The sequence below is a fragment of the Propithecus coquereli genome, unplaced genomic scaffold (assembly GCF_000956105.1).
Source record: "Propithecus coquereli isolate 6110/MARCELLA unplaced genomic scaffold, Pcoq_1.0 Scaffold44, whole genome shotgun sequence".
Taxonomy (NCBI): domain Eukaryota; kingdom Metazoa; phylum Chordata; class Mammalia; order Primates; family Indriidae; genus Propithecus; species Propithecus coquereli.
Genome location: NW_012150174.1, coordinates 5443897 through 5468459, shown reverse-complemented (window position 1 = coordinate 5468459; position 24563 = coordinate 5443897). Strand labels below are relative to the sequence as shown.

At 36.3% G+C, this 24563-nt stretch overlaps 1 protein-coding gene across 2 annotated transcripts in view; it reads right to left on the bottom strand.

Moving 5' to 3' along the window:
- Nucleotides 1–6815: 6815 nt before the first annotated feature.
- COPB1 (coatomer protein complex, subunit beta 1) overlaps nucleotides 6816–24563 on the bottom strand; it is a 57551-nt gene continuing 39803 nt past the window's right edge. For both annotated transcript variants that reach the window (XM_012654364.1, XM_012654365.1), the window contains 10 exons: nucleotides 23827–23987; nucleotides 22831–22951; nucleotides 15112–15339; nucleotides 14773–14952; nucleotides 12062–12206; nucleotides 10940–11059; nucleotides 9541–9686; nucleotides 8860–8949; nucleotides 7629–7784; nucleotides 6816–7207 (listed from right to left, as the gene is read on the bottom strand). In XM_012654364.1, the coding sequence (XP_012509818.1) occupies nucleotides 7148–7207; nucleotides 7629–7784; nucleotides 8860–8949; nucleotides 9541–9686; nucleotides 10940–11059; nucleotides 12062–12206; nucleotides 14773–14952; nucleotides 15112–15339; nucleotides 22831–22951; nucleotides 23827–23987 (1407 nt within the window). In that variant the 3' untranslated portion in view covers nucleotides 6816–7147. The remainder of the gene's footprint in view (nucleotides 7208–7628; nucleotides 7785–8859; nucleotides 8950–9540; nucleotides 9687–10939; nucleotides 11060–12061; nucleotides 12207–14772; nucleotides 14953–15111; nucleotides 15340–22830; nucleotides 22952–23826; nucleotides 23988–24563) is intronic.

The window sequence follows — 24563 nt, the reverse complement described above, 5'->3', positions numbered from 1 at the left end:
TCTTTCACGCTCATTGTCTCATTGCCTCCCAACAAATCCTGTGTTGAGTAGAATCCACCTCTCTGTTCCACGTACCTCTCTGACTGGAATGGCTTTACCACCCCTTTTCCCCATCCTTTATCTAACATCAGCAGCAAACTTATAATTTTCAAGGTTTAGACAAATGTCACTTCTTTAAGGAACGATGCCTGACTTTCTTTTGATAGCCACCAGTTTTCTGTACTCACACAGCAGTTGATACATTTTTCTATTTTAAGACTTAGTTAAATAGTGCTCTTATAAGATGTTTTTGTGCCCTTAAAATATTCACTAGGCTGTATCTTACTCTCAGTAACTTCAGGACATAACCTAGCAGTAGCATACAGCAGGTATTATCAGTTACAACACAGGATTCCTACTAAGCCCCATCTTACACATTAGGTTGGGGAATGAGGGAAAAATCTTACAGGTTGAATGCCGAAAACCAAGGCACACTTTTTCTAGGGCTTTTCCAGAGTTCTTTACTTTGAAGGGATAAGCCTGGGACTACCTCAACTTGGATTTATAATTCCGTTATGAAGGCTTATTTCACCAGAGTAAATACCATCTATGAGCACATGATCTATATGAATTATACATGAGAACACTTGGATTTTGTAAGTTATATTTCACATAATCATCTAGGCCAGTGGTGGAACACCTAGAAATCAAGCTGTCCTTTGCTATCACCATGAAATATTGACATATTTTATTCAGTTTGATGAACGAGGAATAATTTACTAGCAGAAAATACGTGTATGCAATATAAAAACCAACAGGAGCACACATGGCCACAAAGACAAACTGTTAGACCAAGGACATTCAGCTAGCCAAATATTCCCACATAATGCTTCTTTGGTAATTTTAAAATTAGGTAGCAGGTACTGAAGTGTCAAAAACATTTATAGAGAAGAAACATAAAATTGACAAAATTCATTCTACCAACTTGTGTTTTCTTGGACTTGGGAAAAACACCACCACTATCTGATTTTAGCTATGGGAACACATTGGTCTAGCTTGTAGAATACTAGCATTCTAGCAGAAAGGGTATGAAAACCACACTCTTAGCCTAATAGAAAACAGCCATACTTTTACTCAAAGCAAGAAATCACTTAAAAAAAAGTATGACCTTAACTTTGTAGAAAGAGGAAATTTTGATTACAATTCCTTAAATTCATTTTTTTGTTGTTGGGCTTTAAGAAATGGTTAGCAGAGGTCAGTAATTTTCCCAGACTCCTTGAGCCAGATGGGCATTTCCCCCACACCCTGGCTGGTGAAACTGTGTGGTAGGAGTCAGTCTCCACCCTCTTATAAGGGAACGTAGTGCTTACTCATAAGGGGATGTCAGCTCTTGGGTGTCCAGAAAAGGCTGATGTTTCAGCTGTTTTGAAGCCCAAGAGATCAAGATCACAGATCTAAACATCCTAAGAGCTGGAATCAGGGACTCCAGCCAATAAAATATCTTTGTCACACCCAGTAATAGGGTGGGTAGGGTGGGTGGGGTAGACAGCATTTATTTCAAGATGTACTAGTGTTATCATTGATGTGATACTTCAATTTTCTATTTACTTGGAGAGACAGGCAATACAACTATAACATATCCTGACTTATCTTAATGTAGGAGACATCCATTCTTACAGAGTACTGTCTTTTTTCTCACCTAACATTATTTCATAGGCACAGGTCCACAATGTGATTTAATCTACAACTTTGTCATCTTCATGGCTACATGCTTCATTCACGTGGTCACTCAACAAATATTCATTGAGTGTCTACTATCTACTAGGTACTGTGGTATACATTGTAGGCATGTGACACCATTTACTTGTCAATACTCATTTTGGGGCATCTTGAATCACTTTTAGTTTTTATTATTAAAAATATTAAAATCTTTGGACTTGTTCTTTTTTCAGTATGTCTCTTAAAAATCATATTAGCAGGGAAGAGGCTGACCAGTGGAGGAATTGTATAGTTACTATTGTATGTGGTCAAAATTAAAGCACAAGCTTTTAATTTTAAAATTATATGTGAAATTTACGGTTAGGTTACTGCAGTAGACCAGGTTAAAGAAGACAAGAGGTCAATGGCACTGGGAGTAGGGAAAAAAAGATTAGAAAAATACTGAGGAAGGGAGAACAGGGGTATCTGATGAGACATAGGGCTAAGGGTAGAGTTAAGGATGACTACTAGGTTTCTAGCGTAAGTGGCCATAGTACACAGTAGAGGAACAAGTTTGGGGATTAAGACAAATTCTACTTCATAATGTTGATTCTGAGGTGCCTGTGGGTAATAACCAGGTGGAGACATCCCAATTGATTATAAAGTTTGTTGAAGAGGTAGCTGTAAAAACACGAGGCTTTTTAGTATGGGTTTTTTTTTTTAGCTACAAACCCAGGAAGTCAGCTCACTGAATTATTTCATTCATTTCATTTCATAAGGAGACAGGCCCAGACAGATATATCTATCTATTTTCAGAAAGCTACTTAGAGAATTGGGAATAGATTTAGGAAGACTCATTCAGAACTGTTTCAGCCCACCATGCTGCATTCCATTTGTGTATCTTGTTGGTTTTACAATTATTCCAGAATGCACAGTGTAAAATTTTCTCAGAATCACATAATTATATATGGAGCCCCGGATAAAAGGCACAAATCCCACTTGCATTCTTTTGTCACCACACAACTGACTTCTCAATTAAAGAGATCCTGCCATTGCTAGATGGAGAAAATAAAGAGGAAGTGGTCGGATTATCAGAATGACTTTTTTTTTTTTTTGAGACAGAGTCTCACTCTCTCTTGCCTGGGGCGAGTCAGCCTAGCTCACAGCAACCTCAAACTCCTGGGCTCAAGTGATCCTCCTGCCTCAGCCTCCCAGGTAGCTGGGACTACAGGCACACGCCACCATGCCCGGCTAATTTTTCGTATTTTTAATTGTTTGGCCAATTTCTTTCTATTTTTAGTAGAGACGGGGTCTCGCTCTTGCTCAGGCTGGTCTCGAACTCCTGAGTTCAAGCAGTCCTCCCTCCTTGGCCTCCCAGAGCGCTAGGATTATAGGTGTGAGCCACCGTGCACGGCCTAGAATGACTTTTGATCACAGTGAGCAACCCTAAATATCACATTGCTGCTATAATCTGGCTGCACATATCTTTGTGCTGTTTTTAAAGAAGCAGTCATTTGACTGCCATCCTGAAAGCAAACAAAATTACTATGTTAATCATAGACAATCTATCACATGAAGAACATGGGTTGTGACAATAATGTTTACGTAAGATAACAACAGTTGATAGGCAAAAGCACGAAGAGCTTATTAAAAAAATTACACAAATATTTACAAAGTCAAGGGCCAATGACACTTCAATTAAAGAATTCTCAAGAAATGAAGCTTCTTTTAAGTAAGTTACTGGTGTTAAAAATAAAAACATTCAAGTAGAGTATAAAAATGAAGGCCTAAATTCTGAGGGAGGTATAAAGATAGTAAGATTAGGTTTCAGTCTTCTCTGCAAGGTAAGGAAGGTGAATGGGGGAAGAAAAGGAATATACACTTACAGATGAGCTTCTATGTGCCAAATATTCATAATAAATACATTATATCATTTTGTCTTATCAACTCTATAAAGAAGACACTATAAGCACCTTTCAAATGAGGAAAGTGAGGGACAAAGAGATCAGGCAGTGATGCCAGTGTGTGACTAGTTGTAAGGGCTGTAGTGTCAGGTATGATGACTTTATATCTGAGCCTTGCACAAGTAACTTAAGACTGTAAACATCATCTGTACATGATGGCATTAATAGTATCTGCCTCAGAAGGTCATTGTGAGCATTGTATGTGTCATGGAAAAAGCAATCAGTGTTATGCCTGGTACAAGTAAGCACTCAGTAAGTTAACTATTTACCATTGTCTGAGACCACACAGCAAGTAAGTAGCAGATAGAATCCTACATTTTCCTAATTCTAATCTGAATTTCTGCGTTGTACCTGGCTACTTCTTTAGGGTCCTGAGATCCTGAGGGTAGAGAATGGAGCTCAGGGAGGAGGAGAGATAACACTGATGGTGTACTAAGAATCTGGGAGATGGAAGTAAGGCAGGAAGCTGGCATGCCTAATCCTGCTTTGAGGACACATTCAGAACTGTTAAAACAAAAGACAAACTATAATTTTAAACTCAATCTTGACTTAAAAGAAAAACTATATATTATTAGTTGACTAGAACATTCAGCAATATGGAAGGAACGAGTCACCAGTAAAACTACTTACTTTATTCAATACACAGCACAGATATTTCACATTTGATATTGAGTTTCTAAAGATATTATTATATATTTTGGTTCTCTTATCTTTTCAGATATCCTGAGTTTTTACTCCTATATCATTTCTAAATCATGTAGAAAAGTTTCTGACAGGTAGTAAAATATCACTATCTTGACATCTGAAGTTGTTTTTATTAGAAGAAAAAGCAAGGCTATTTTTCTATTAGGAAGGTAACTAAACAACTTATTATATCTGACAACTGTTTAACTTTCTTCTCTTTGTTCTCTTTATTTATGAATTACCTTGCTAATAGAAACGTGACCTTGCTTTTTCTTCTTATAAAAAATAACTGCATAGAGCTCCCTCTAGTGTCATGACATTAGTGAAATATAAGGGCCATTTAATTCTCTCATAAGATTTACAGGTTTATTCATTCAATACATTATTATATTTAGCTCTCACTTGGTGTTAGATAATGTATGTTTATTCTCTTATCAGACATCAAGGTCCTAATTATATGGTGTCTTCTAATGTGAGCAGCTACTACCTTTGAATGTATATCCAAATAGGGCATAGTGTAAATAGCTTCTCTAAACAATGTGCTGCTATCCAATTCAGTTCACGTGTACATTACATGCAGAAAGCTGATGAAATACTAATGAAGTAAACAGCTTAATGTATCTGACAACTGTTTTGACTTCTCTTTGTTCTCCTTATTTATGAATTTAAGAAAATGGCAATGCAAGGAGATCCGATTCTAACAATGGCCTGAATGAATATGTTAGGCAGGCAACTTTCTGAGAGTATCAATAGAGATATACATACATTCCAGGACATACAGAGGCATGATTCCTTAAGATTTCAAATGTGATACTGGCTGATTGTGATTACAAGACTTATATCAGTAAAATGCTAAGTCACTTTTTCTGTCCTATATATTGACAATAGGTGTTCCATGAAAAAAGGAATCCTTGGCCAAGTAAGATTAGGATATGCTGGGTTAAACCAAATTAATCTGACATCTCAGAATCTTCACTATTCTAATGTGCACTGTGAAAATCCCAGTACAGGACAGTATGCAGCTTTTCCCAAACTTACTTTAGTATAGAATACTTTTTCTCTCAGAATTCAGAACAGAGTTTGGAAAATGATCTAATCCAAACAAAGTTGCATCTGCTTGCATCACAAATCCCTATCCCCTCACTCAAATCATCAAACTAACCCCTTTCCTGCATTCCCAGTATCTTTCCCATTTGGTAGCCACTAACTTTGCTTTGAGATCTTGGTGCTTTGGAATTTCAAATGTTCTGTAATCTTCTGGGCTTCTTTAAAAAAAGCAAGTGGGGCCGGGCGCAGTGGCTCATGCCTGTAATCCTAGCACTCTGGGAGGCCGAGGCGGGTGGATTGTTTGAGCTCAGGAGTTTGAAACCAGCCTGAGCAAGAGCGAGACCCCGTCTCTACTAAAAATAGAAAGAAATTAATTGGACAACTAAAAATATATATAGAAAAAATTAGCCGGGCATGGTGGCACATGTCTGTAGCCCCAGCTACTCGGGAGGCTGAGGCAGGAGGATCGCTTGAGCCCAGGAGTTTGAGGTTGCTGTGAACTAAGATGATGCCATGGCACTCTAGCCCGGGCAACACAGTGAGACTCTGTCTCGGTGGGGGGGGGGTGGAAGCAAGCAAGTGGCTTCAAAGTTTATGACATCATACAGGTATCAATCTCCTTACACCCCAAACAAATCATTCCATTCTCACTGAAATAGGAGATGCTGCTTTCACTCTTTCACAGACCTTATCTATGGACTCACAGGGAATGTAGCCTGAAGCCTTGCTGGAAGACAAAGTATAAGAGTTTAAGTTTAGACTTGGCTCAATCATCCTTAGTGAAGGCAAGGGCCAAAAGGATAACACAATCAGACTTTGGGAAACTTAGCTCAGAAATGCATTTGGAATCACATTAGGAGGTGATGGTGCCCAGCCCTAGTGTAAAGTGAGAAAAAAGGGTAAGTAAGGCATGGAGGCGATATAGATAAATAGGACAGCTTTTTAAATCCTCTATAGTTTAATCCTCCCAGTACCAGCTTCAGTCATTGGCTAGAACCAATTTAACTCCTAACAAACCTAAAACACACAAAGCTATCTATGAATGATTAAAAAATGTATTTTGGATTATCTATTTTCATTATGATACAGGACAATTAAGACAGTATGTCTACTTCAGTCAGGGTTCATAATACTCCTTTAAACTGAAAATAGATCTGTTTTCTCAAGTTATTCTGGTATCTTCTCCGTGGGGCTAAATTTCAGAGACAATCCCTTCAGAACACGATAAGACATTTTTACAGATAGTAATATAGGAATATTAAATAAGTAAAAAACAATAATTAAGTAAATCAAGGCCTTATTTTTTTATATCACTGAGTTTACAAATTCTCTTAATAAAGGTGTATATATTTACAACTCAAAGAGTAATTTAAATTTAAAATGCAAATCTATAACCCAATTAAAATAAATTCATAACCCAACTAAAAGAAATCCATTGCTACATAACTAAAATTATGTAATTATTCATTTATTTATAAAATAACAAAAATTTATGAATAGATCTGTTTATTGTACTGTGAAAATGGTCTTGGTACATGTGAGAAACATTATATACTTAGAGGACAGCATTCAGAACTGTTAAGACAAAAGACAAACTATAATTTTAAACTCAATCTTGATTTAAGGGAAAGGCTATAAATTATTGGCTGGAATGCATTCAGCATGAACTCGAATTCTATATAACATATAAGCATAAAGAGTACAAAAGACGTTGGAGTCCAATAAGCCCATACCTAAATTTGAACTGTAAAGCTTCAAGGACTTTTTGTTTATTCTTATATACTAGTTTTCTTCTGCGACAAGTTTATTTTATCTCCAAGGCTTAAGGCCATTCCCTGTGAAGAAGAAAGAAGATGTTTATAATTACTGAAACTATGTACAACCAGTAGGTTATTCAATTAAGTCCCGATTCAATGATACCATACCAACAACAAAACCAAAGATGTATAAAATAGACTCTCTAAAACTTCATTTAGTCATTAGATTTGTATCTTGGTTTTCAAAAAATTCTAGAGAATCCATGTCACAAACACCCCACAAGATTCAATCTGGTTTTAAGCAAATATCTCAGAATGATGGGCCTAAAAGGTGAGCAATCTTAACCAAGCAAAGTTATATTTCTATTCAGAGAATACTACCATATGTATATGTATCTGATGCTCAAAAGGTACTACATATAGAAATAAAAAAGAAAGAAATGCTTTCTCTCTTTGTTCAGTCCAGAGATACCATCAAAAAAAAAAAAAGAACTGTTACCTGACTCTTTGCGCGAATTCTTATGTGGCCAGTAACAGCGGCATCTGGTCCCTGGTGAATTGGCTTCTCAATGCTGACATTTGCAAGTGCATCTTCTCCAAATATGGAACGAGCATAAAGGTTGGCTGCCATAAAGCCACAGTAACCAGAAAGGGCCTGGAAGAAATTTGTGATAAATTCAACACTTTACTAAGAGAACAACATATAGGCAAAAACAAACAGCATAGGTGAATTATCACTTAAAATAGTACTTATTTGGTGGTGGTTACATGACTATATGAGTTTATCAAAACTCATAGAACTATACATGTAAAAAGTGTGAATTTTTCTGTGTAGTACTTTATACCTCAATAAACCTGATTTTCAACAACTAGTACATATTTGAATTTGTATTTATTTATTCTATTGACTGCCTTCCACATGAGAACTGAAACTCAATGAATGAAGAGATTATTTTTGTTGGACTCAGCATATTTGTTGAATAAACTAATAGATAAGTTAAATCTACTTGTCTGGCAGCAGACATTCTTATATTGATAAAAGAAATTTGACTGATAATAGAAACTTTATACAGAAAAAAATTCCTGGCCGGGCGCAGTGGCTAACGCCTGTAATCCTAGTGCTTTGGGAGGCTGAGGCGGGAGGATCGCTTGAGCTCAGCAGTTTGAGGCTGCAGTGAACTACGATGATGCCACCGCACTCAACCTGGGGTGACAGAGCGAGACTCTGTCTCAAAAATAGATGAATAAATAAATTTAAAAAAATTCCTTAGAGCTCCAGCTTCATACTTCTTTCTCCTTTTTTTTCCCATACATACACAAACATAGCAGAAAGTCATAGTACACCAACAATTTTGTATTTGACCAGATATATTCTGACCTATAATCAGAGACCACAAGAGGTCATGGACATTTTCTAATCCAGTATCACAAATAAACTATTTTGGAATAAGTCTCTAGCTGAAGGGAGAAGATGACTGGGAAAAAAAAAAAAAAAAAAAAAAACTATTAGATTGGGTCACTGCACTAGGAACAAGTAGGATGGTATATTCTAATAGAAAGAGGTAAGCAGATTAATACATTCTGTGGAATAACTTCTTTCAGCTACCCTGGAATGACACAGTTTTCCCATGCTGAATAATAACAAAAATATGATAAAAGAAATACAGAAAAGCCAGGAATCTACTATACTAGTCTCTATCAGATTTAAGAATTTCCCAGTAGAACTTTACCTTCTCTGGAGTGAGGCATTTCATGTTGGTTGACTTTAATATGTGCTGTAAATAGTCATTTAAATCAATCATATTGGTGTTAACTGTTACCTGTAGAGAAGGAGAAAAAAAGTCAAGGAGATCATAAATCTTACAATGAGAAAGTTGTAAATCACTGGTATTTCATATTAGAACCTCCTTCCAACATTTAGGTGGCAGACTAGGCAACAAGAAAGTAAATAACACCTACAAAATCCAACAACTTGCAGGTTGGTATCAGTACTTTCAGATATAGATAACTTCACAGAAGATCAACATGAAGCACATAGAATATTTCTAATAAAAATCAAAGCTCAAAGGAACAAAGTTCCTTAGCAGGGAATGGATTTTGCAAAGCCTCTTTTGGACACTAGATTCAATGGTAAATTATCGTTCATATATAGAAGGGATGGAATATTGTCTACAATGTCTTAATCAGTCAGATTAATTATAGAATGGCTACTCTAATCAATTTACAACGGCACATTACCAGACTACTTGCATGATTTTCAGTTAAGGCTAACTTGCAAGAATAGATACTGAAAGATTATTCACTTTTCATGTCTGTTACTTTTTAGTGAGATTAATTTTATCAGAGAACTCTTTAACACTGGCCCAAAGGAAAAAAGATAAGGAGTACAAGAAAATATCCCAAGGACTAACTTTGTTTTCCCATTCAAATTCAGCCCACATCTGACGGAATTCAGCATCGGTGCAAGTTGCAGGCTGGATATAATCCATGATGTCAATGTGGATATCACTGAGGACCACACAATTTCTGTCGCTTGCTGCTCCAGAGACATCATAAACTGAAATACACATATATAAAATATACATATATTATGTCTCTTGCAAATTTGTTCTTTTCCTCTGTATTTCCTGTTTTGGTGATTGATATAAAGGACAACCCAATAAACCCAATCCAGAAATCCAAGGGTTACTCTAGCCACTTCCTCTTCAATCACTAACCACATTCTTAACATCTATTATATCCAGCCCTTCTCTCCATTCCAACCACTACTGCACTGGCTTAAACCCTCTATCTTCTTTCACTTGGGCTTCTCTTATAGCCTACTAGTTAATCTTCCTACTTCTTCCAATCAATCTTCTATAGAGCTTTCACAGAAATATTTAATCATGTAACTCACTCATTTATAAGTTCTCCACGTTTTCCCTTTCCACAGATAAAAGTCCGAAATGTTAGCAAGAAAAGCAAAATATGGCTCCTACTAACCCTCCTGACTTCATTTTTCTCCTACCACCACCCTCCAACCTACTCTAAACTCCACGTATGTCAAACTACTTGTATTTTCCAACTGCATACTTGTCTATCATTAGAATACTTACGTATCTTTTAAAACCCTACTCAAGCATTATTAGCTCCTCCACGAAGCCTTTCCTAACCTTATCCCTCAATTCCTCACTGCTCTGAGAATGGATCAAATTCCTTCATGGACTCTCACCTTACCCAGTACAGGTTTTTTTCACAGCTTTTACCATTACGTATTGCTCATATCTGTTTTACATATCTGATTTCCCTTACTGGACTCTAAGTTACCTTTCGTTCCTCACCACAGTAGCCCTATCTCTATGACAGAAATTGCTGTAAAATATGCTTATTGACTGAATGCCTCTATATAAGCTAATCTTTAGGTTTGAAATACCCTTGTGTGTCTCACAATAAATGCCTACATGAAGTTTTCAGATTCAGTTCAAATGTTATCTCTCGGATAATATACTCTCTTCCTCTATAAAGCCTTCTATGCTATTGGAATTTTTTCCTTATCTCAAAGTATACAGTATATAAACTAAACCTTATCACACTGTAATTATTTATTTCCTTATCTATTTCTTCCTGACAGTTTCTCAAGGACAGTGGCCCTATATGGCTCAGTTCTGTACATCCATAACATAGCACAATGCTTGGTGTCACAGAAAGTGCTCCATAAATGTTGAATGAATGGATTTAGGTCCTGTTCTCAAACAATGTCCACAGCTACTCATCACAGAAATTCTTTAATAAAAACACCCAAACATCACATGCCATAACATACTACCTTACCTATATTACCAAAAATGATTCCATTTTCTGTTGATGCTACTTTGACATTAGCTTTAATATTTGCAAAATCATGAGGAGCAAGAGTCAAAGGAGATGGCTTTTCCACAAGTTTCAGATCCCCTGAAAAAAAGAATTTGGGTATGGTTAAAAATACATATATTAACCATAAAACTTTAAAATGTATGCAGCTTAATAGTTTCTAGGAAAATAAGGAACATGAGAAGAGTATGATTCAAATATTATGGGGATAAAGAAATCATTTAACACCCTTATTATTCACATCAACATGCATATTTTCTTTTAAAAGGTAATAGGCATCTCAGAATAATTTTATATTTAATTTGTGTATGTGTGAGGGAAGGGGGTACTTTGAGCCTACCATTTTATTTCAATGAATAAATACAAACTTCTCAAAAAGCTTAGGTCTTAAACTACATACTCCATTACAAAGAAAGAAAATAATCTGCAAAAAGACTTGTAAATCCTTAAGAAACATAGTTCTTATATAGGCATCAAGCTATGCTTAAGAAGACAGGGCAAAATTATGTCTTCCCTTGATATCCTGAAGTCCCTTAACTCTTGCATAAGCCACATGAAATTTGATGGGGGCACTGCACTGTTCCTATACACAATTTACATTTTCCAACTTCAAAACCAGATGTAGAAGCGATTAGAGTCTGACTCATGTGTCTTTATTAAGAAGGAAAAAGACATCTCAAGTTGTTAAATGTGATAATGATGCGTTACTTTGGCCACACACAGCCAAAGATTCAGAAAATACCTAGTCTGTATTAAGGCAATTAAAGATGTCACTAAGTGAGCTACTTGGTCAATCTGTAACTTAAACAGCTCTTATTACATCTAGAAAAACTGACATTGGCTAGATCAAACCACTGAATGAATCCATCTGAATGTGCCCAGAGCACAAGAAAGTCACTATGACAGATGTTCAGAAAACTGGAGTTGAAGGAGACTAAATATTAAATGTAAAACTAAGCTTTGATTTAAAATGTCAAAAAGGGCTTAAAAGAATTCTTATATTGAAACGTGTACTTCCTTTAATAATCTGTCATAAATATCAGCTGTGTAATAATATCTTTCCTTTATGGTAAATTTCCTCACCTAGAGTAGCTAACTCTAATGTGCAGTTCTGCAAAGTATCACTGGTTTGGTTCACAACAAGTACATCTAGGACAATATCATACTGGTTGACATGAACATAGGCTTCTGCATATACAGGATCTGAGAAACCTGTCAACTGGGTGACCTGTCAAAACAAAAATAAAGACATAATCAAATGACTGACATAATTTAACCAAACATATGTTAGTTAAATGATTAAGTCTGGTAGGCTAACAGGCTTGTTTAGATTAGAAAACTCATTTTGAGATAGGTATAATAAAACTGTTTTGTAATACAGAAATGGACATTAAAACTGGGACATTGGAAATAATATATCCTAGAGTTAAAAAAAAAAAGTTATTCAAACAATACTGAACTTAAAACTCTAGGGGGCCAAGGCAGGAGGACTGCTTGAGGCCAGGAGTTCAAGACCAGCCTGGGCCACACAGTAAGACCCCCGTCTCTACTAAAAATTTTTAAAAATTAGCTAGGTGTGGTGGCATGTGCCTAGAGTCCTAGCTACTTGGGAGGCCGAGGCAGGAGGATCGCTTGAGCCTAGGAGTTTGAGGCTACAGTGAGCTATGATTGCACCACCGTATTCTAGCCTGGGTGACAGAGCAAGACCCTGTCTCTTAAATGAATAAATAAATGAATGATGATGATGATGACATCCAGGCATCTATTTGTTTTTAAGCTCAGTAACTCAGTATAAGGTATGTTATATATGTTGATTTTAAGCTTAAGTAGTTTAGTAGTAGAAAGATGTTAAATATGTTTAGCAAATACATTAAACATTACCCTAATTTAGCAAGTAGAATACATTTGGATACATTTTCAGTTAAATTCCTAAGTATCTAAACTTACTATTTGCTCTCCAAAACTGAGGATCCATATAAAAACTTGATCATGTGGTAGTCCCTGCTGCTCAAGCTCAGGAACTAAATAGATCATATACCAAGAAATGCTTGAAATCCCACAAAGGTAAGATTTCAAATGCCTCCCCCAAATTTAAAAACACCCAAAGTATAGCACTTTAAAAACATAATATTGTCACCAAAAGCACAGGCAACAAAAGAAAAACACTGAATAACTGGACTACACTAAAATCAAAAGTTTTTGATTTCAATGAAAGGACATTTATCAACAGTGAAAAGGCAACCCACAGAATGGGAAAAAATATTTGCAAATCATGTATCTGGTAAGGGGGTTAATATTCAGAATATCAAGAACTCCTAAAATTCAAACAAAAAAAAAAAAACAATTAAAAATGGGCAAAGGACTTGAAAAGACATTTCTGCAAAGAAGACATATAAATAGCCAATAAGCACATGAAAAGACACTCAACATTACTAACATTAGGGAAATGCAAACCAAACCACAATGAGATACCATTTCACACACCCATTAGGATGACTAGTATCAAAAAAACAGAAAATAACAAGTGTTGGCAAGGATATGGAGAAACTGGAACCCTTGTGCACTGCTGGTGCAAATGTCAAATAGTGTAGCCACTATAGAAAACAATATGAAGGTTCCTCAAAAAAATTAAAAGTAGAATTATCATACGATCCAGCAATTGTGCTTTTGGTATATACTCAAAAGAACTGAAAGCAGGGACTTGAACAGATATTTTTACATCCATGTTCACAGCCCATTATTCACAATAATCAAAAGGTGAAAGGATAAACTGATAAACAAAATGTTTATTTAGCTTTAAATTATTTAGCCTTTAAAAGGAAGGAAGTTCTGACACATGGTACAACATGGATGAACCTTGAAAATACTATGCTAAGTGAAATAAGCCAGTTACAAAATGACAAACACTATATGATCCCACTTAGTTAGAGTGGTCAAAATCACAGAGACAGAAAGTAGAATGGTGATTGACAAGGGTTGGTGGGAAGTGGGAATGGGAGTTACTGCTTAATGGGTATAGAGTTTCAGTTTTGCAAGATGAAAAAAGTCCTGGAGATGGTTGCGCAATAATGTAAATTTAATTAATGTCAAAGAACTGTATAGTTAAAAATGGTTAAAATGATAAATCCTATCTAATTTTTACAATTCAAAAAGATGAATTAAAAACATTTATAAATGTAATATATTCATTCTCAATTTTAAGGGAGAGAAATTGTTTTAGTAGTTCCAATACTGCTACTATCTTATCTTGAACAAAAAAATCAATGTGAGACTGTTTATTAATCCAATCAATCAGGGATTAAACTAGATCACTGTTTTTAAAATTTACATATTTGAAAAAGTAGAATTGTTTTCCTAATAAAATCCTATATGGAACTCAATATATTAAGTCTATAAAAGTGGAGTTGCTTTGTTTAAAGTAGCGGGGAACAAGAGAAGCTGAGGTCAAGGTATGGGAAAAGGCTGGAGCCCTGGCTGTTCAGCTTCCCTTTAAAAATCTTAGTTAACCTCTAAGGATCCCTACCCGCTTTATTTTTTAGTCTACGATTCCACATACAACTGGATCGAGTTATAAAATCATTTAATGGATTTATCGTACTACATAGATAGTAAAGTACTTCAACAGCTTCTGAGTTTAAATTGAGGTTTAATAGATCAACCGTAGTGACTCGACAAAAACTGGTATTATATAACTAGTCATTTTGCTTTTAAAAAAACAAGACCAGCAAATTCCTGATTAGTTTTTCTTAAATAGCCAATTTAAATAATTTACAGTGTATCTGACATTTTGTTACCTTGTTAAGTTTAGATGCTAGGGGATCTGCTGCCTCTTTCCTCTGTGTGTTACCCATTGCTGCCAGCAAACTCAGCTGAAACTGATCTTCTTTGCAGTTCATTTCATTCTTAGCAGTCAGTTGCATGAAAGAAATGGGGTCATCAGGCTGTACTGTCACATTCCTCTTTTCAGATTCTTTCTGTTGAGAAAACAAAGCTTAAGTCTCTCTTTAATATGGACAGAAAGATAGCTTTTTATAGGCCTTTAGTAGGGATCACCCTCATATATGAAACCGAAAAATCAACAAAATAAAAAAAAACAACACAGCACTTTTATAGCCTCATCATATATACCTCACCTTTTGGGATAATTTCTCTTCTTCGAGTTTAGCAGATAACATGTGAGAAAGGGACTGTCTGCATTCCTTATTGAAAATATCATTCATTAAAGGTGAACATTCAGATAAGACCTTGAGGCACAGGGAAATTCGATCTACATCATCATCAGTAATTGGCTTCTTAGGAAGAGAGGATTTTCCCAAATGAAGGATAGTAGCCATGAGTAACATAGCCTCAGCAACAAATGACTAGAAAAGTAGAGAAATGGGTTATTCATATTGTCATGATTCTCCAATTGCAATAATGTTGCTTTACTATAACTCTCAATCCAAGAAATATACCCAACTTTTTACTTCACCTGAATAATATTTCAAATCCTTTAGATTTTATCTCCAAAATATCTTTTTTGTAACTTCTTCCTTTCTAAGACCTAAGACCTCATTAACATGCTAATTCTATCCTTTTTACTCCCCACTACAGACAAGTTAAAAAGAATGATACTTTACCAATTGTTCACATTTGCCATATTTGCTTTCCTAGTCTCCTATGTACGTACTTATTTTTGGCTGAACGTACGAAAGTAAGAGTCTTCACCTCATAAATACTTCAGCATTCATCTCCTAAGAAGGACAGATTCTCATAAAACCACAATATCATTTTCTCACCTGAGAAATTAATAATCCCACAATGTATCTATTATATTCTGAATTCAAATAAATCTTCCTAAATTGTTTCAAAATGTTTTAATTTTATTTTTTAAATCCAGGATCGGCTCCATGCATTTCATTTGGCTACTGTTCTCCTTAGTCTCTTTTAATCTAGACCAGTTCCCTGCCTTTTTGTTTTTAATCACATTGGCTTTTTAAAAGAACTCAGGCCAGTGGTTTTATTTTTTTTCCCTTTCTTTTTTTCTTTAAACTCACTGAGCTAGACAGTTGTTTTATAGAATATTCTACACTTCTGACTAGAATATTAGATCAGTGATGTTTTGTATTTCCAATTGTAATACAGGAGGAAGTACACGTCAGGTTGTTTCTGATGATGCTGATGCTAAATGTGATCACCTCCTGCTGCTATCTTAATTTTTATATTCCATCAATCATTTCACTCTCCCTGTAAATACCTATAATGATTTCCCCCTCAGCCTTTATACTGAAGTCCATATTACTTAGCCTGCTATTCGAAGTCTTCCACAAGTGAATTCCAACTTACTTTTTTGGTCTCATGTAGCAATATCCTGACACATATGCTCTATGCCCTTGCCAACATGCCTTTGGCTGAGTACTGATCTGCACACCTGCATGAAAAACTACTGGAGGCCTGGGGAAGTACCAGTAGAAGAGTAAGTGTAATAATACTCTAAGCTTGGATATTGTTGCCAGAAGGAGAGGAACAAGGAGGAGACAGAAAAATATATCTTAAGAAATAATGGCTGAAAAATTTCCAAATTGATGGAAATTATAAACCCACGGACACAAAAAGCTCAATAACCACAAGCAAAGGAAACATGAAGAAAACCACACTAAGGCATATCCTAATCAAAATGCTGAAACTCAGTGGAAAGGAGAAAATCTAAAACCAGAGAAAAAAAGAACACGTTCCACACAGAGGCATAAGAATGACAGACTTCTCATCAGAAAGCCAGAAGACAATGGACTGTATCTCTGCAGTACTGAAAGAAAAATATTTTTGTTAACTTAGAATTATATATCCACAAAGATATCTTTCAAAAGTGTAAGAAAAATAAAGACTTTCCAGACAAAAACCAAGAGAATTCATTGCCAACAAACCTACACTACAAGAAAAGTTAAAGCAAATTCTTTAGGCAAAAGATACCAGAGAGAAAGTTAGTTCTACACAAAGAAATACAGAGTGCTGAAAATGCCAGTGAGGTAATAAACAGCCAAACGTCCTTCTCCTTTGTATCAAACACAGCAAACTTTATCAAGTAGATACGTTACGAGAAATCTGGCTCTTTTAAACAGATAACAGTAAACAATCTCCCAACTACTAGAAGTGAAGCAACTGCTCCCTGAGAGGAAATCAAATTGGACTTTGAGACGAAAAATGCTGGAGACTTTTAAAAAGCTTTATTTAAAGAAGATTACACTTTGACCAGACCTGAATGAATAGTCCACAATAGAGTTACAAAATAAATTACTACTCATAAATCAGAATCAATTGATAAGAGATAATATATCTTATAAGTTACCTGGCTCTCTAAATTTCATTTATGGCTTTTTTTAATGACAGAGCTTAAAAAAAAAAAAAAACCCTTTGAAAAATCCCTAATTTAACATGAAAATGCCTATGTGAAAAGTAAAGGAAGGAATCACACATCAATGGACTACTATGCAGCTATTAAATATTATGATTATGACTAAGAAGGGTTTATAATAACATAGGAAAATATAATATTAAGTGAAACTGCACTATTATAAAACATAAAATGATCACTACTAAAGAAAAAAGTGTTTCACAGATAAAAGCCAATTTAAAACTTTTTAGGGGAAGGAAAGATTTCTGTTATTATATCTGAGAACGTAATTCTTTCTTTTGATGTTTCTATCTCCACCACAATAATAACAAGATTTGTACTTCAGTGCTGTAAACATATGTGGTTTTTGGGTCATAGTTTTTATATCACTTCTTGTTTATTGTAGTAATATCAGAAATGAAATGAAGAAAAATAAAATAATTAGCTGGGCATGGTGGCACACGTCTCTAGTCCCAGTTACTCAGGAGGCTGAGGCAGGAGGATCACCTGAGCCCAAGAGCTGGAGGTCTGCAGTGAGCTATGATGATGCCGCTGCACTCTATGCACTCTAGCCTAGGCAAGAGAGTAAGACCCTGTCTCAAATAAACAAATAAATAATAAATAAAATAAAAACATTCACAATTCTACCATGGAGAGATTTTTTAAAATGAAGGCAAAAAAACACTTTGAGGCAAATGAAACCTGAAAGAATTCTTTACCAGCAGACCTGCATTATAAGAATGATCAAGTTGTTTAGGCAGAAAGAAAATATCAGATGGAAATCTGAGGCGTGCAGGGGAGGAATGGTACCATGGCCAGGGGCAGGCACCATGATTCCTGTGAGGACCTAGCACTCTTTAGAAGGTCAGACCTATGCAGGGCCCCTCATCCAACCTGAACTGTGGCAGGAGGAGGCCATCCATCCATCCAGCAGGTGGCAGATGTCCTGCAGTACCTCCAGACGGTCTCCAGAGACATCTTTAGCAGGTCCTGTCTCTGGCCAGAAGCGATCTAAAACGAAGCTTGGTCTCCTTCCTGGGTGCCCATCCCATGCCTCACATGGGGACCTTTTCTCCCATCCAGTGTGAAGTATTTGCCTGATTCAGGTTCCTCTCAGGGTCTAAGTCACCCCACCACCACCCCTGCCTGGATGTCAGACCTGGAGTCTCCTTTTCCCTCACCATGCCATCTCTTGATCTGCACCAGTTGGAAGTCTGCCTCCAGTGGAAGCCTTCCTCAACCACTGGGGGGAGGGGGAGTGGGGGAGGCATTGCCTCCAGCTGGACTTGGTATAAACACCGGATCCTCTTGACTCTTATGCCTCTTCCCTGCCCACTGACACCCTGACCTGCCCTAAGCCTGTCCAGAATGTCACCGTAACCAAGGGACAATAGACTAAGGGCCTCAGGGCTCACTCTGGAGCAGAACACCCCAGCTCAAATCTGGCTCCCCCATTTGCTTGCTCTGTACTTGGGCAAGTTACTTAACTTCTCAATCTCGATGCTCTCATCTGCAAAACTGTGATAATAATGGTATTTTCCTCGTAGGCTTGTTGTAAAGATTAAGTGAATTAAAACATGCAAATGAATTAAACAGTGTCTAGCACTTAGTAAGCATTCAAAAAAAAATCTGAATTTACACAAAGGAATGAAGAGCATCCATCGTAAGTGGTAAGCATGCAGGTAAATATAAGACTTTTTCTCATGTAAGAAAACTTTAAAAGATAATCAACTATAATAGATGAATGGATAAATAAAATACACATATACACATATATGTACAATGAAATATTATTTACCCTTAAAAGCAATAAAATTCTGATATGTAAAACACAGATGAACCTTGATGAGGGTGTGCTAAGTGAAATAGGTCAGACACAACAGGAAAAATATTGTATGATTCCACTTATATGAAGTACCGAGAATAGGCAAATCCATATAGACAGAAAGTATAAAACAGGTTACCAGAAGCTGTGGGGAAGAAGGAATGGCAATTATTGTTTATTTGGTACAAAGTTTCAGTCTGGGATGATGAAAAAGCACTGGAGATCAATGGCAGTGATGGTTGCACAGCAGTGTGAATGTACTTAATGTCATGGAACTGTACTCTTAAAAATGGTTAAAATGATAAATTTTGTTATGTATATTTTACCACAATAAAAAATTTTTTAAAACACCCAGGAAGGTACTTGAATTTTTCCCTGCTCCCAACTCTCAACTTCTTACACCTGGCTAACCATTTAGTCTCCCTACCATGGTCGAAACACTAAAAAAAATAAAAAACCAAAAAAAAAGCTAAGAAAGAAGAGGAAAATGACTATTTAAAACAAAAATAACAAAAATGTACCATAGGGCTTATATTGTAACATGACATGTAGATGTAAACATGACAACAATGGCACAAAGGATGGAGTGGGCTGGAGGGAATGGAAATACAACTGTCCCTCCATGGGATGGTTCCAGGACCCCCTTGGATACCAATATCCATGGATACTCAACTCCTTTATATAAAATGGCATAGTATATGCATATAATCTACATAGACCTTCCCATATGCTTTAAATCATCTCTAGATTACTTATAATACCTAATACCAGATATAAGCATACCCCGAAGATATTTTGAGTTAGGTTCTAGGCCACTGTAATAAAGTAAATATTGCAATAACATGAGTCATATGATTTTTTTTGGTTTCCTCGTGCTTATAAAAGTTACATTTACACTATACTGTAGTTTATTAAGTGTTCAATAGCATTGTCTAAAAAAAATGTACATACCTTTAATATAATAAAAATACTTTATTGCTTAAAAATGCTAATGGTCATCTGAGCCTTCAGCAAGTTGTAACCTTTTTGCTGGTGGAGAGTCTTGCCTCCATGCTGATGGCTGCCGACTGATCGGGGTGGTGGCTGCTGAAGGCTGGGGCTGTGGCAATTTCGGAAAACAATAATGAAGTCTGCCACATCAAATGATTCTTCCTTCCATGAAAGATTCTGCTGTAGCATGCAATGCTGTTTAATAGCATTTTACCCATAGTAGAACTTCTTTCAAAATTGGAGTCAACTCTCCCAAACCTGGCTGCTGCTTTACTGACTACGTTTATGAAATATTCCAAATCCTGGAGATGTAATTTCAACAAGGTTCACAGCATCTTCACCAGGAGTAGACCCCATCTCAAGAAACCACTTTCTTTGCTCATCCATAAGAAGCAACTCCTCCCCTGTTCAAGTTTTATCATGAGAGTGCAGCATTCAGTCACACCTTCAGGCTCCACTTCTAATTCTAGTTCTCTTGCTAGTGCCACCACACCTGCAGTTACTTCCTCCACTGAAGTCTTTAACCCCTCAAAGTCATCCATGAGGGTTAGAATCAACTTCTTCCAAACTCTTGTTAATGTTGACATTTTGACCTTCTACCACGAATCACAAATATTCTTAATGGCATCTAGAATCCTTTCCAGAGGGTTTTCAATTTACTTTGCCCAGATCATCAAGGAATCACCGTCTGTGACAGTTATAGCCTTATGAAATGTACTTCTGAAACAGTGAGTCTTGAAAGTTGAAATTACTTCTTGATCCATGGACTGCAGAATGGATGCTGTGTGAGCAGGCACGAAAACAACATTAATCTCTTTGTACATCTCCCTCAGAGCTGCTGGGTGACCAGGTGCATTGCCAATGAGCGGTAATATTTTGAAAGGAAACTTTTTTTCTGAATAGTAAGTCTCAACGGCGGGCTTAAAATATTTGGTAAAACATACTACAGATAAATATGCTGTCATCCAGGCTTTCTTGTTCCACTTCCAGAGCACAGGTAAAGCAGATTTAGCAAAATTCTTAAGGGGTCTGGGATTTTCAGAATGGGAGACAAGCATTGGTTTCAACTTAAAAGTCACCAGCTACATCAGATGCCAGCAAGAGAGTCAGCCTGTTCTTTGAAGCCAGGCATTGACTTCTCCTTTCTAGCTATGAAAATCCTACATGGCATCTTCTTCCAATAGAAGGCTGTTTTGTCTCCATTGAAAACCTGTTATTCAGTGTAACCGCCTTCATCAATTATCTCAGCTAGAGCTTCTGGATAACTTGCTGTAGCTTCTCCATCAGCATCTCCTTGCTTCACCTTGCACCTTCAGGTTACAAAGATGGCTTCTTTCCTTAAACTTCATGAACTAACCTCTACTAGTTTCAAACTGTTCTTCTGCAGCTTCCTCACCTCTCTCAGCATTCATAAAATGGGAGAGAGTTAGGGATTGGCTCTGGATTAGGCTTTGGTTTAAGGGAATGTTATAGCTGGTTTGATCTTCTAGCCAGACCACTAAAACGTTCTCCGTAACAGCAATAAGGCTAATTTAGCTTTCTTATCATTTGTTTGTTTACTGGAGTGGCACTTTCAATTTCCTTCAAGAACCTTTCCTTTGCATTCACAACTTGGCTAACTATTTGGCACAACAGGCCTCGCTTTTGGCCTATCTCGGCTTTTGACCTGCCTACCTAAGCCTTAGTCATTTCTAGCTTTTGATTTAAAGTGAAAGACTTGCAACTCCTCCTTTCACTAGAACATTTAGAGGCCACCGTAGGATTATTAATTGACCCAATTTCAATACTGTTGTTTCTCAGGGAATAAGGAGGCCCGAGGAGAGGGAGAGACAGGGGAACGAACGGCCAGTTGATGTGGTGGTCAGAACACACACATTTATCAATTAAGTTTGCCATTTTACATGGGCACAGTTCATTGCTGTGCCCCAAAACAATCACAATAGTAACATCAAGGATTACTGATCACAGATCAACACAACAGATACAATAATGAGGAAAAAGTTTAAAATATTTCAACAATTACCAATATGTGACATAGAGACATGAAGTGAGTACAAGCTGATGGAAAAACAGTGCAGATAGACTTGCGTGACTTTACAAATTGAAGGTTGTCACAAACCTTCGATTTATGAAAAACGCAGTATCTGCGAAGTGCAGTAAAACAAGGTATGCCTCTAAACACTATGTAAATAGTTGCTATACTGTACTGTTTTTTAATTTGTATTATTTTTTATTGTTATTATTTATTTTTTAATATTTTCAATCCACAGTTGGTTGAATGAGTGTACAGTCAGAATAGTCAGAAACTATGATGAAGGTGTGAGCTATAAATAGGAATAATTTAAGAGCTATTTTGGGATAAAGCAGATAACAACTGAGTAGATGAAGATGCTGGACAGAGAAGGGCATTTTCCTTGACTAATCTTTGCAAACAGAAGGGACTTCATAAGCCCTTGTACTCCTCCACTGGACTAATCACATGATATTATTGTATTACTTCGTGAATTTTATAGTAACATTATATTACTGTATCCATTTCCCCTATTAAACCATAAGCTCCTTCATGATAGGAACTATAGCATTACCTTTTGTATACCTTACCATTCAATGCATAAAGTGGCCACTCAATATTTAACTGTTGGATACATGTAGAAAAAATGAACTTACATTTTGCTTTTTCTTTTCCTGAACCAAAGCTACGTAGCGCAATGCAATCTTGGTCAGAGTTGTGGCAAGGGAGGCAGCAACAAAGAAATCTCCATCCAGAAGGAATCCTCTCAGTGGAGGTCTGCAAAGCAATCAAGGAAAATGAAAACCCACCAACTTCTTAAGCATGCAGCTTTTGGAGAAGTGATTCAAAAAAAGCCTATTAAATACTTTTACTGACCCCCATTAGTGATGAGGACCTCAGTTAGCTCCCTCTTTAGCTCTCAGAAGGAAAAGGGAAAAGAAAAAGAATACATGACTTAAAACTCATCTTCAAATGATGCAAGAGCCAACTGAATGTGGAAAGAGAAAATAATTAAGGGTGTATGTATTGGAGCTAATGGGCTACATTCAAATCCCAACTTATCTATTCATGTATTAGGTAAGTTATGAACCTAAGTCTTAAATTCCTCTTCTGTAAATGGAGATACTATATTCTATCTCAAAGGCCTATAGTTGTCAAAACTATATGAAACAAATTACTTAGCACAACGCCTAGCATATAGTAAGTATTCAGTAAAGTTTGAGGGATAATTTTCATCATCTTCACCATAAAAATGAAGAGCAAATAAAGGAAGAAAATCAAAATTTTAATCCAACAATTAGAAATTTAAAAACTTCAAAATATGTTTCCAGATGCTAATAGGCAACAAAACTCAAATATCATCAGTTACCTACACTTAGCATTTTCTATGTGAGTAAAATAATTTTAGTTTAAACAGAACACAGTTATTTTGATGAAAACAGTTGGAAGGGACAGAGGATTAAAACCATCAGTATAATTCCTGGGGCGAAAAACTTAAACATCTTTCTCCTTTCAAGTACCTTAAAGGACAAAGATTTTCATTTTGGTCACAAAAGCAAACTAATAAGCAAAAAGAAGTCATTTGACTGTTTTATACACATGAGTAATAATAAAAGTAATAGATCTGGCAGAGGACAGGTGCCATAAATTACCTGTCTTCCTCTTTCTTGGTAGGTCTAGAACTGCTGAGGGCGCTCTGAGTTGCATAGGTACCCATTTCAGTAACCAATTTCTGAACTGGCCCCACAGTTATTTCTTCTTCAGGTTTTAATTCACCAGCTTCTTTCTTTATTTCTGACTCTACAATTGGAATCTAAAAGTCAATTGGAAACATCGATTTAGTAATAATATCAATAGCAAGCAAAATTATATTTAAATATTCAATCATATATTCAATCTATAAAGAACGCATTCCCTTGATGGGATTTTTGGAACTTGGAAATCTGCTTTAAATTTTCTTTCCTTCCCAGGATAATGTAGTGGGAAGAACAAGGGTTCTGGAGTTGGATGTTCTTTGGTTTGAATTCTTACTCTGCCATTTATTAGTTGTATGGTTCTGGGCAAGTTAATTAAACCACTTTGAGCCGCAGTTTCTTAATCTGTTAAATGGAAGTCTTAATTCTTTCCACACAAATTACTTAACAGAAAAAATGCACAGGATAATGTCTAACATAAAGTAGATGTTCGCCAAGCCTTATTCTTCTTCTCCATCCCTTCCTTTGAAATATTAACCAAAAACAGCACTCATCCTTCTAAAATGAAATAAATCTGACTTATTTTATTTTTTTGAGACAGAGTCTCGCTCTGTTGCCCGGGCTAGAGTGCCGTGGTGTCAGCCTAGCTCACAGCAACCTCAAACTCCTGGGCTCAAGCGATCCTTCTGCCTCAG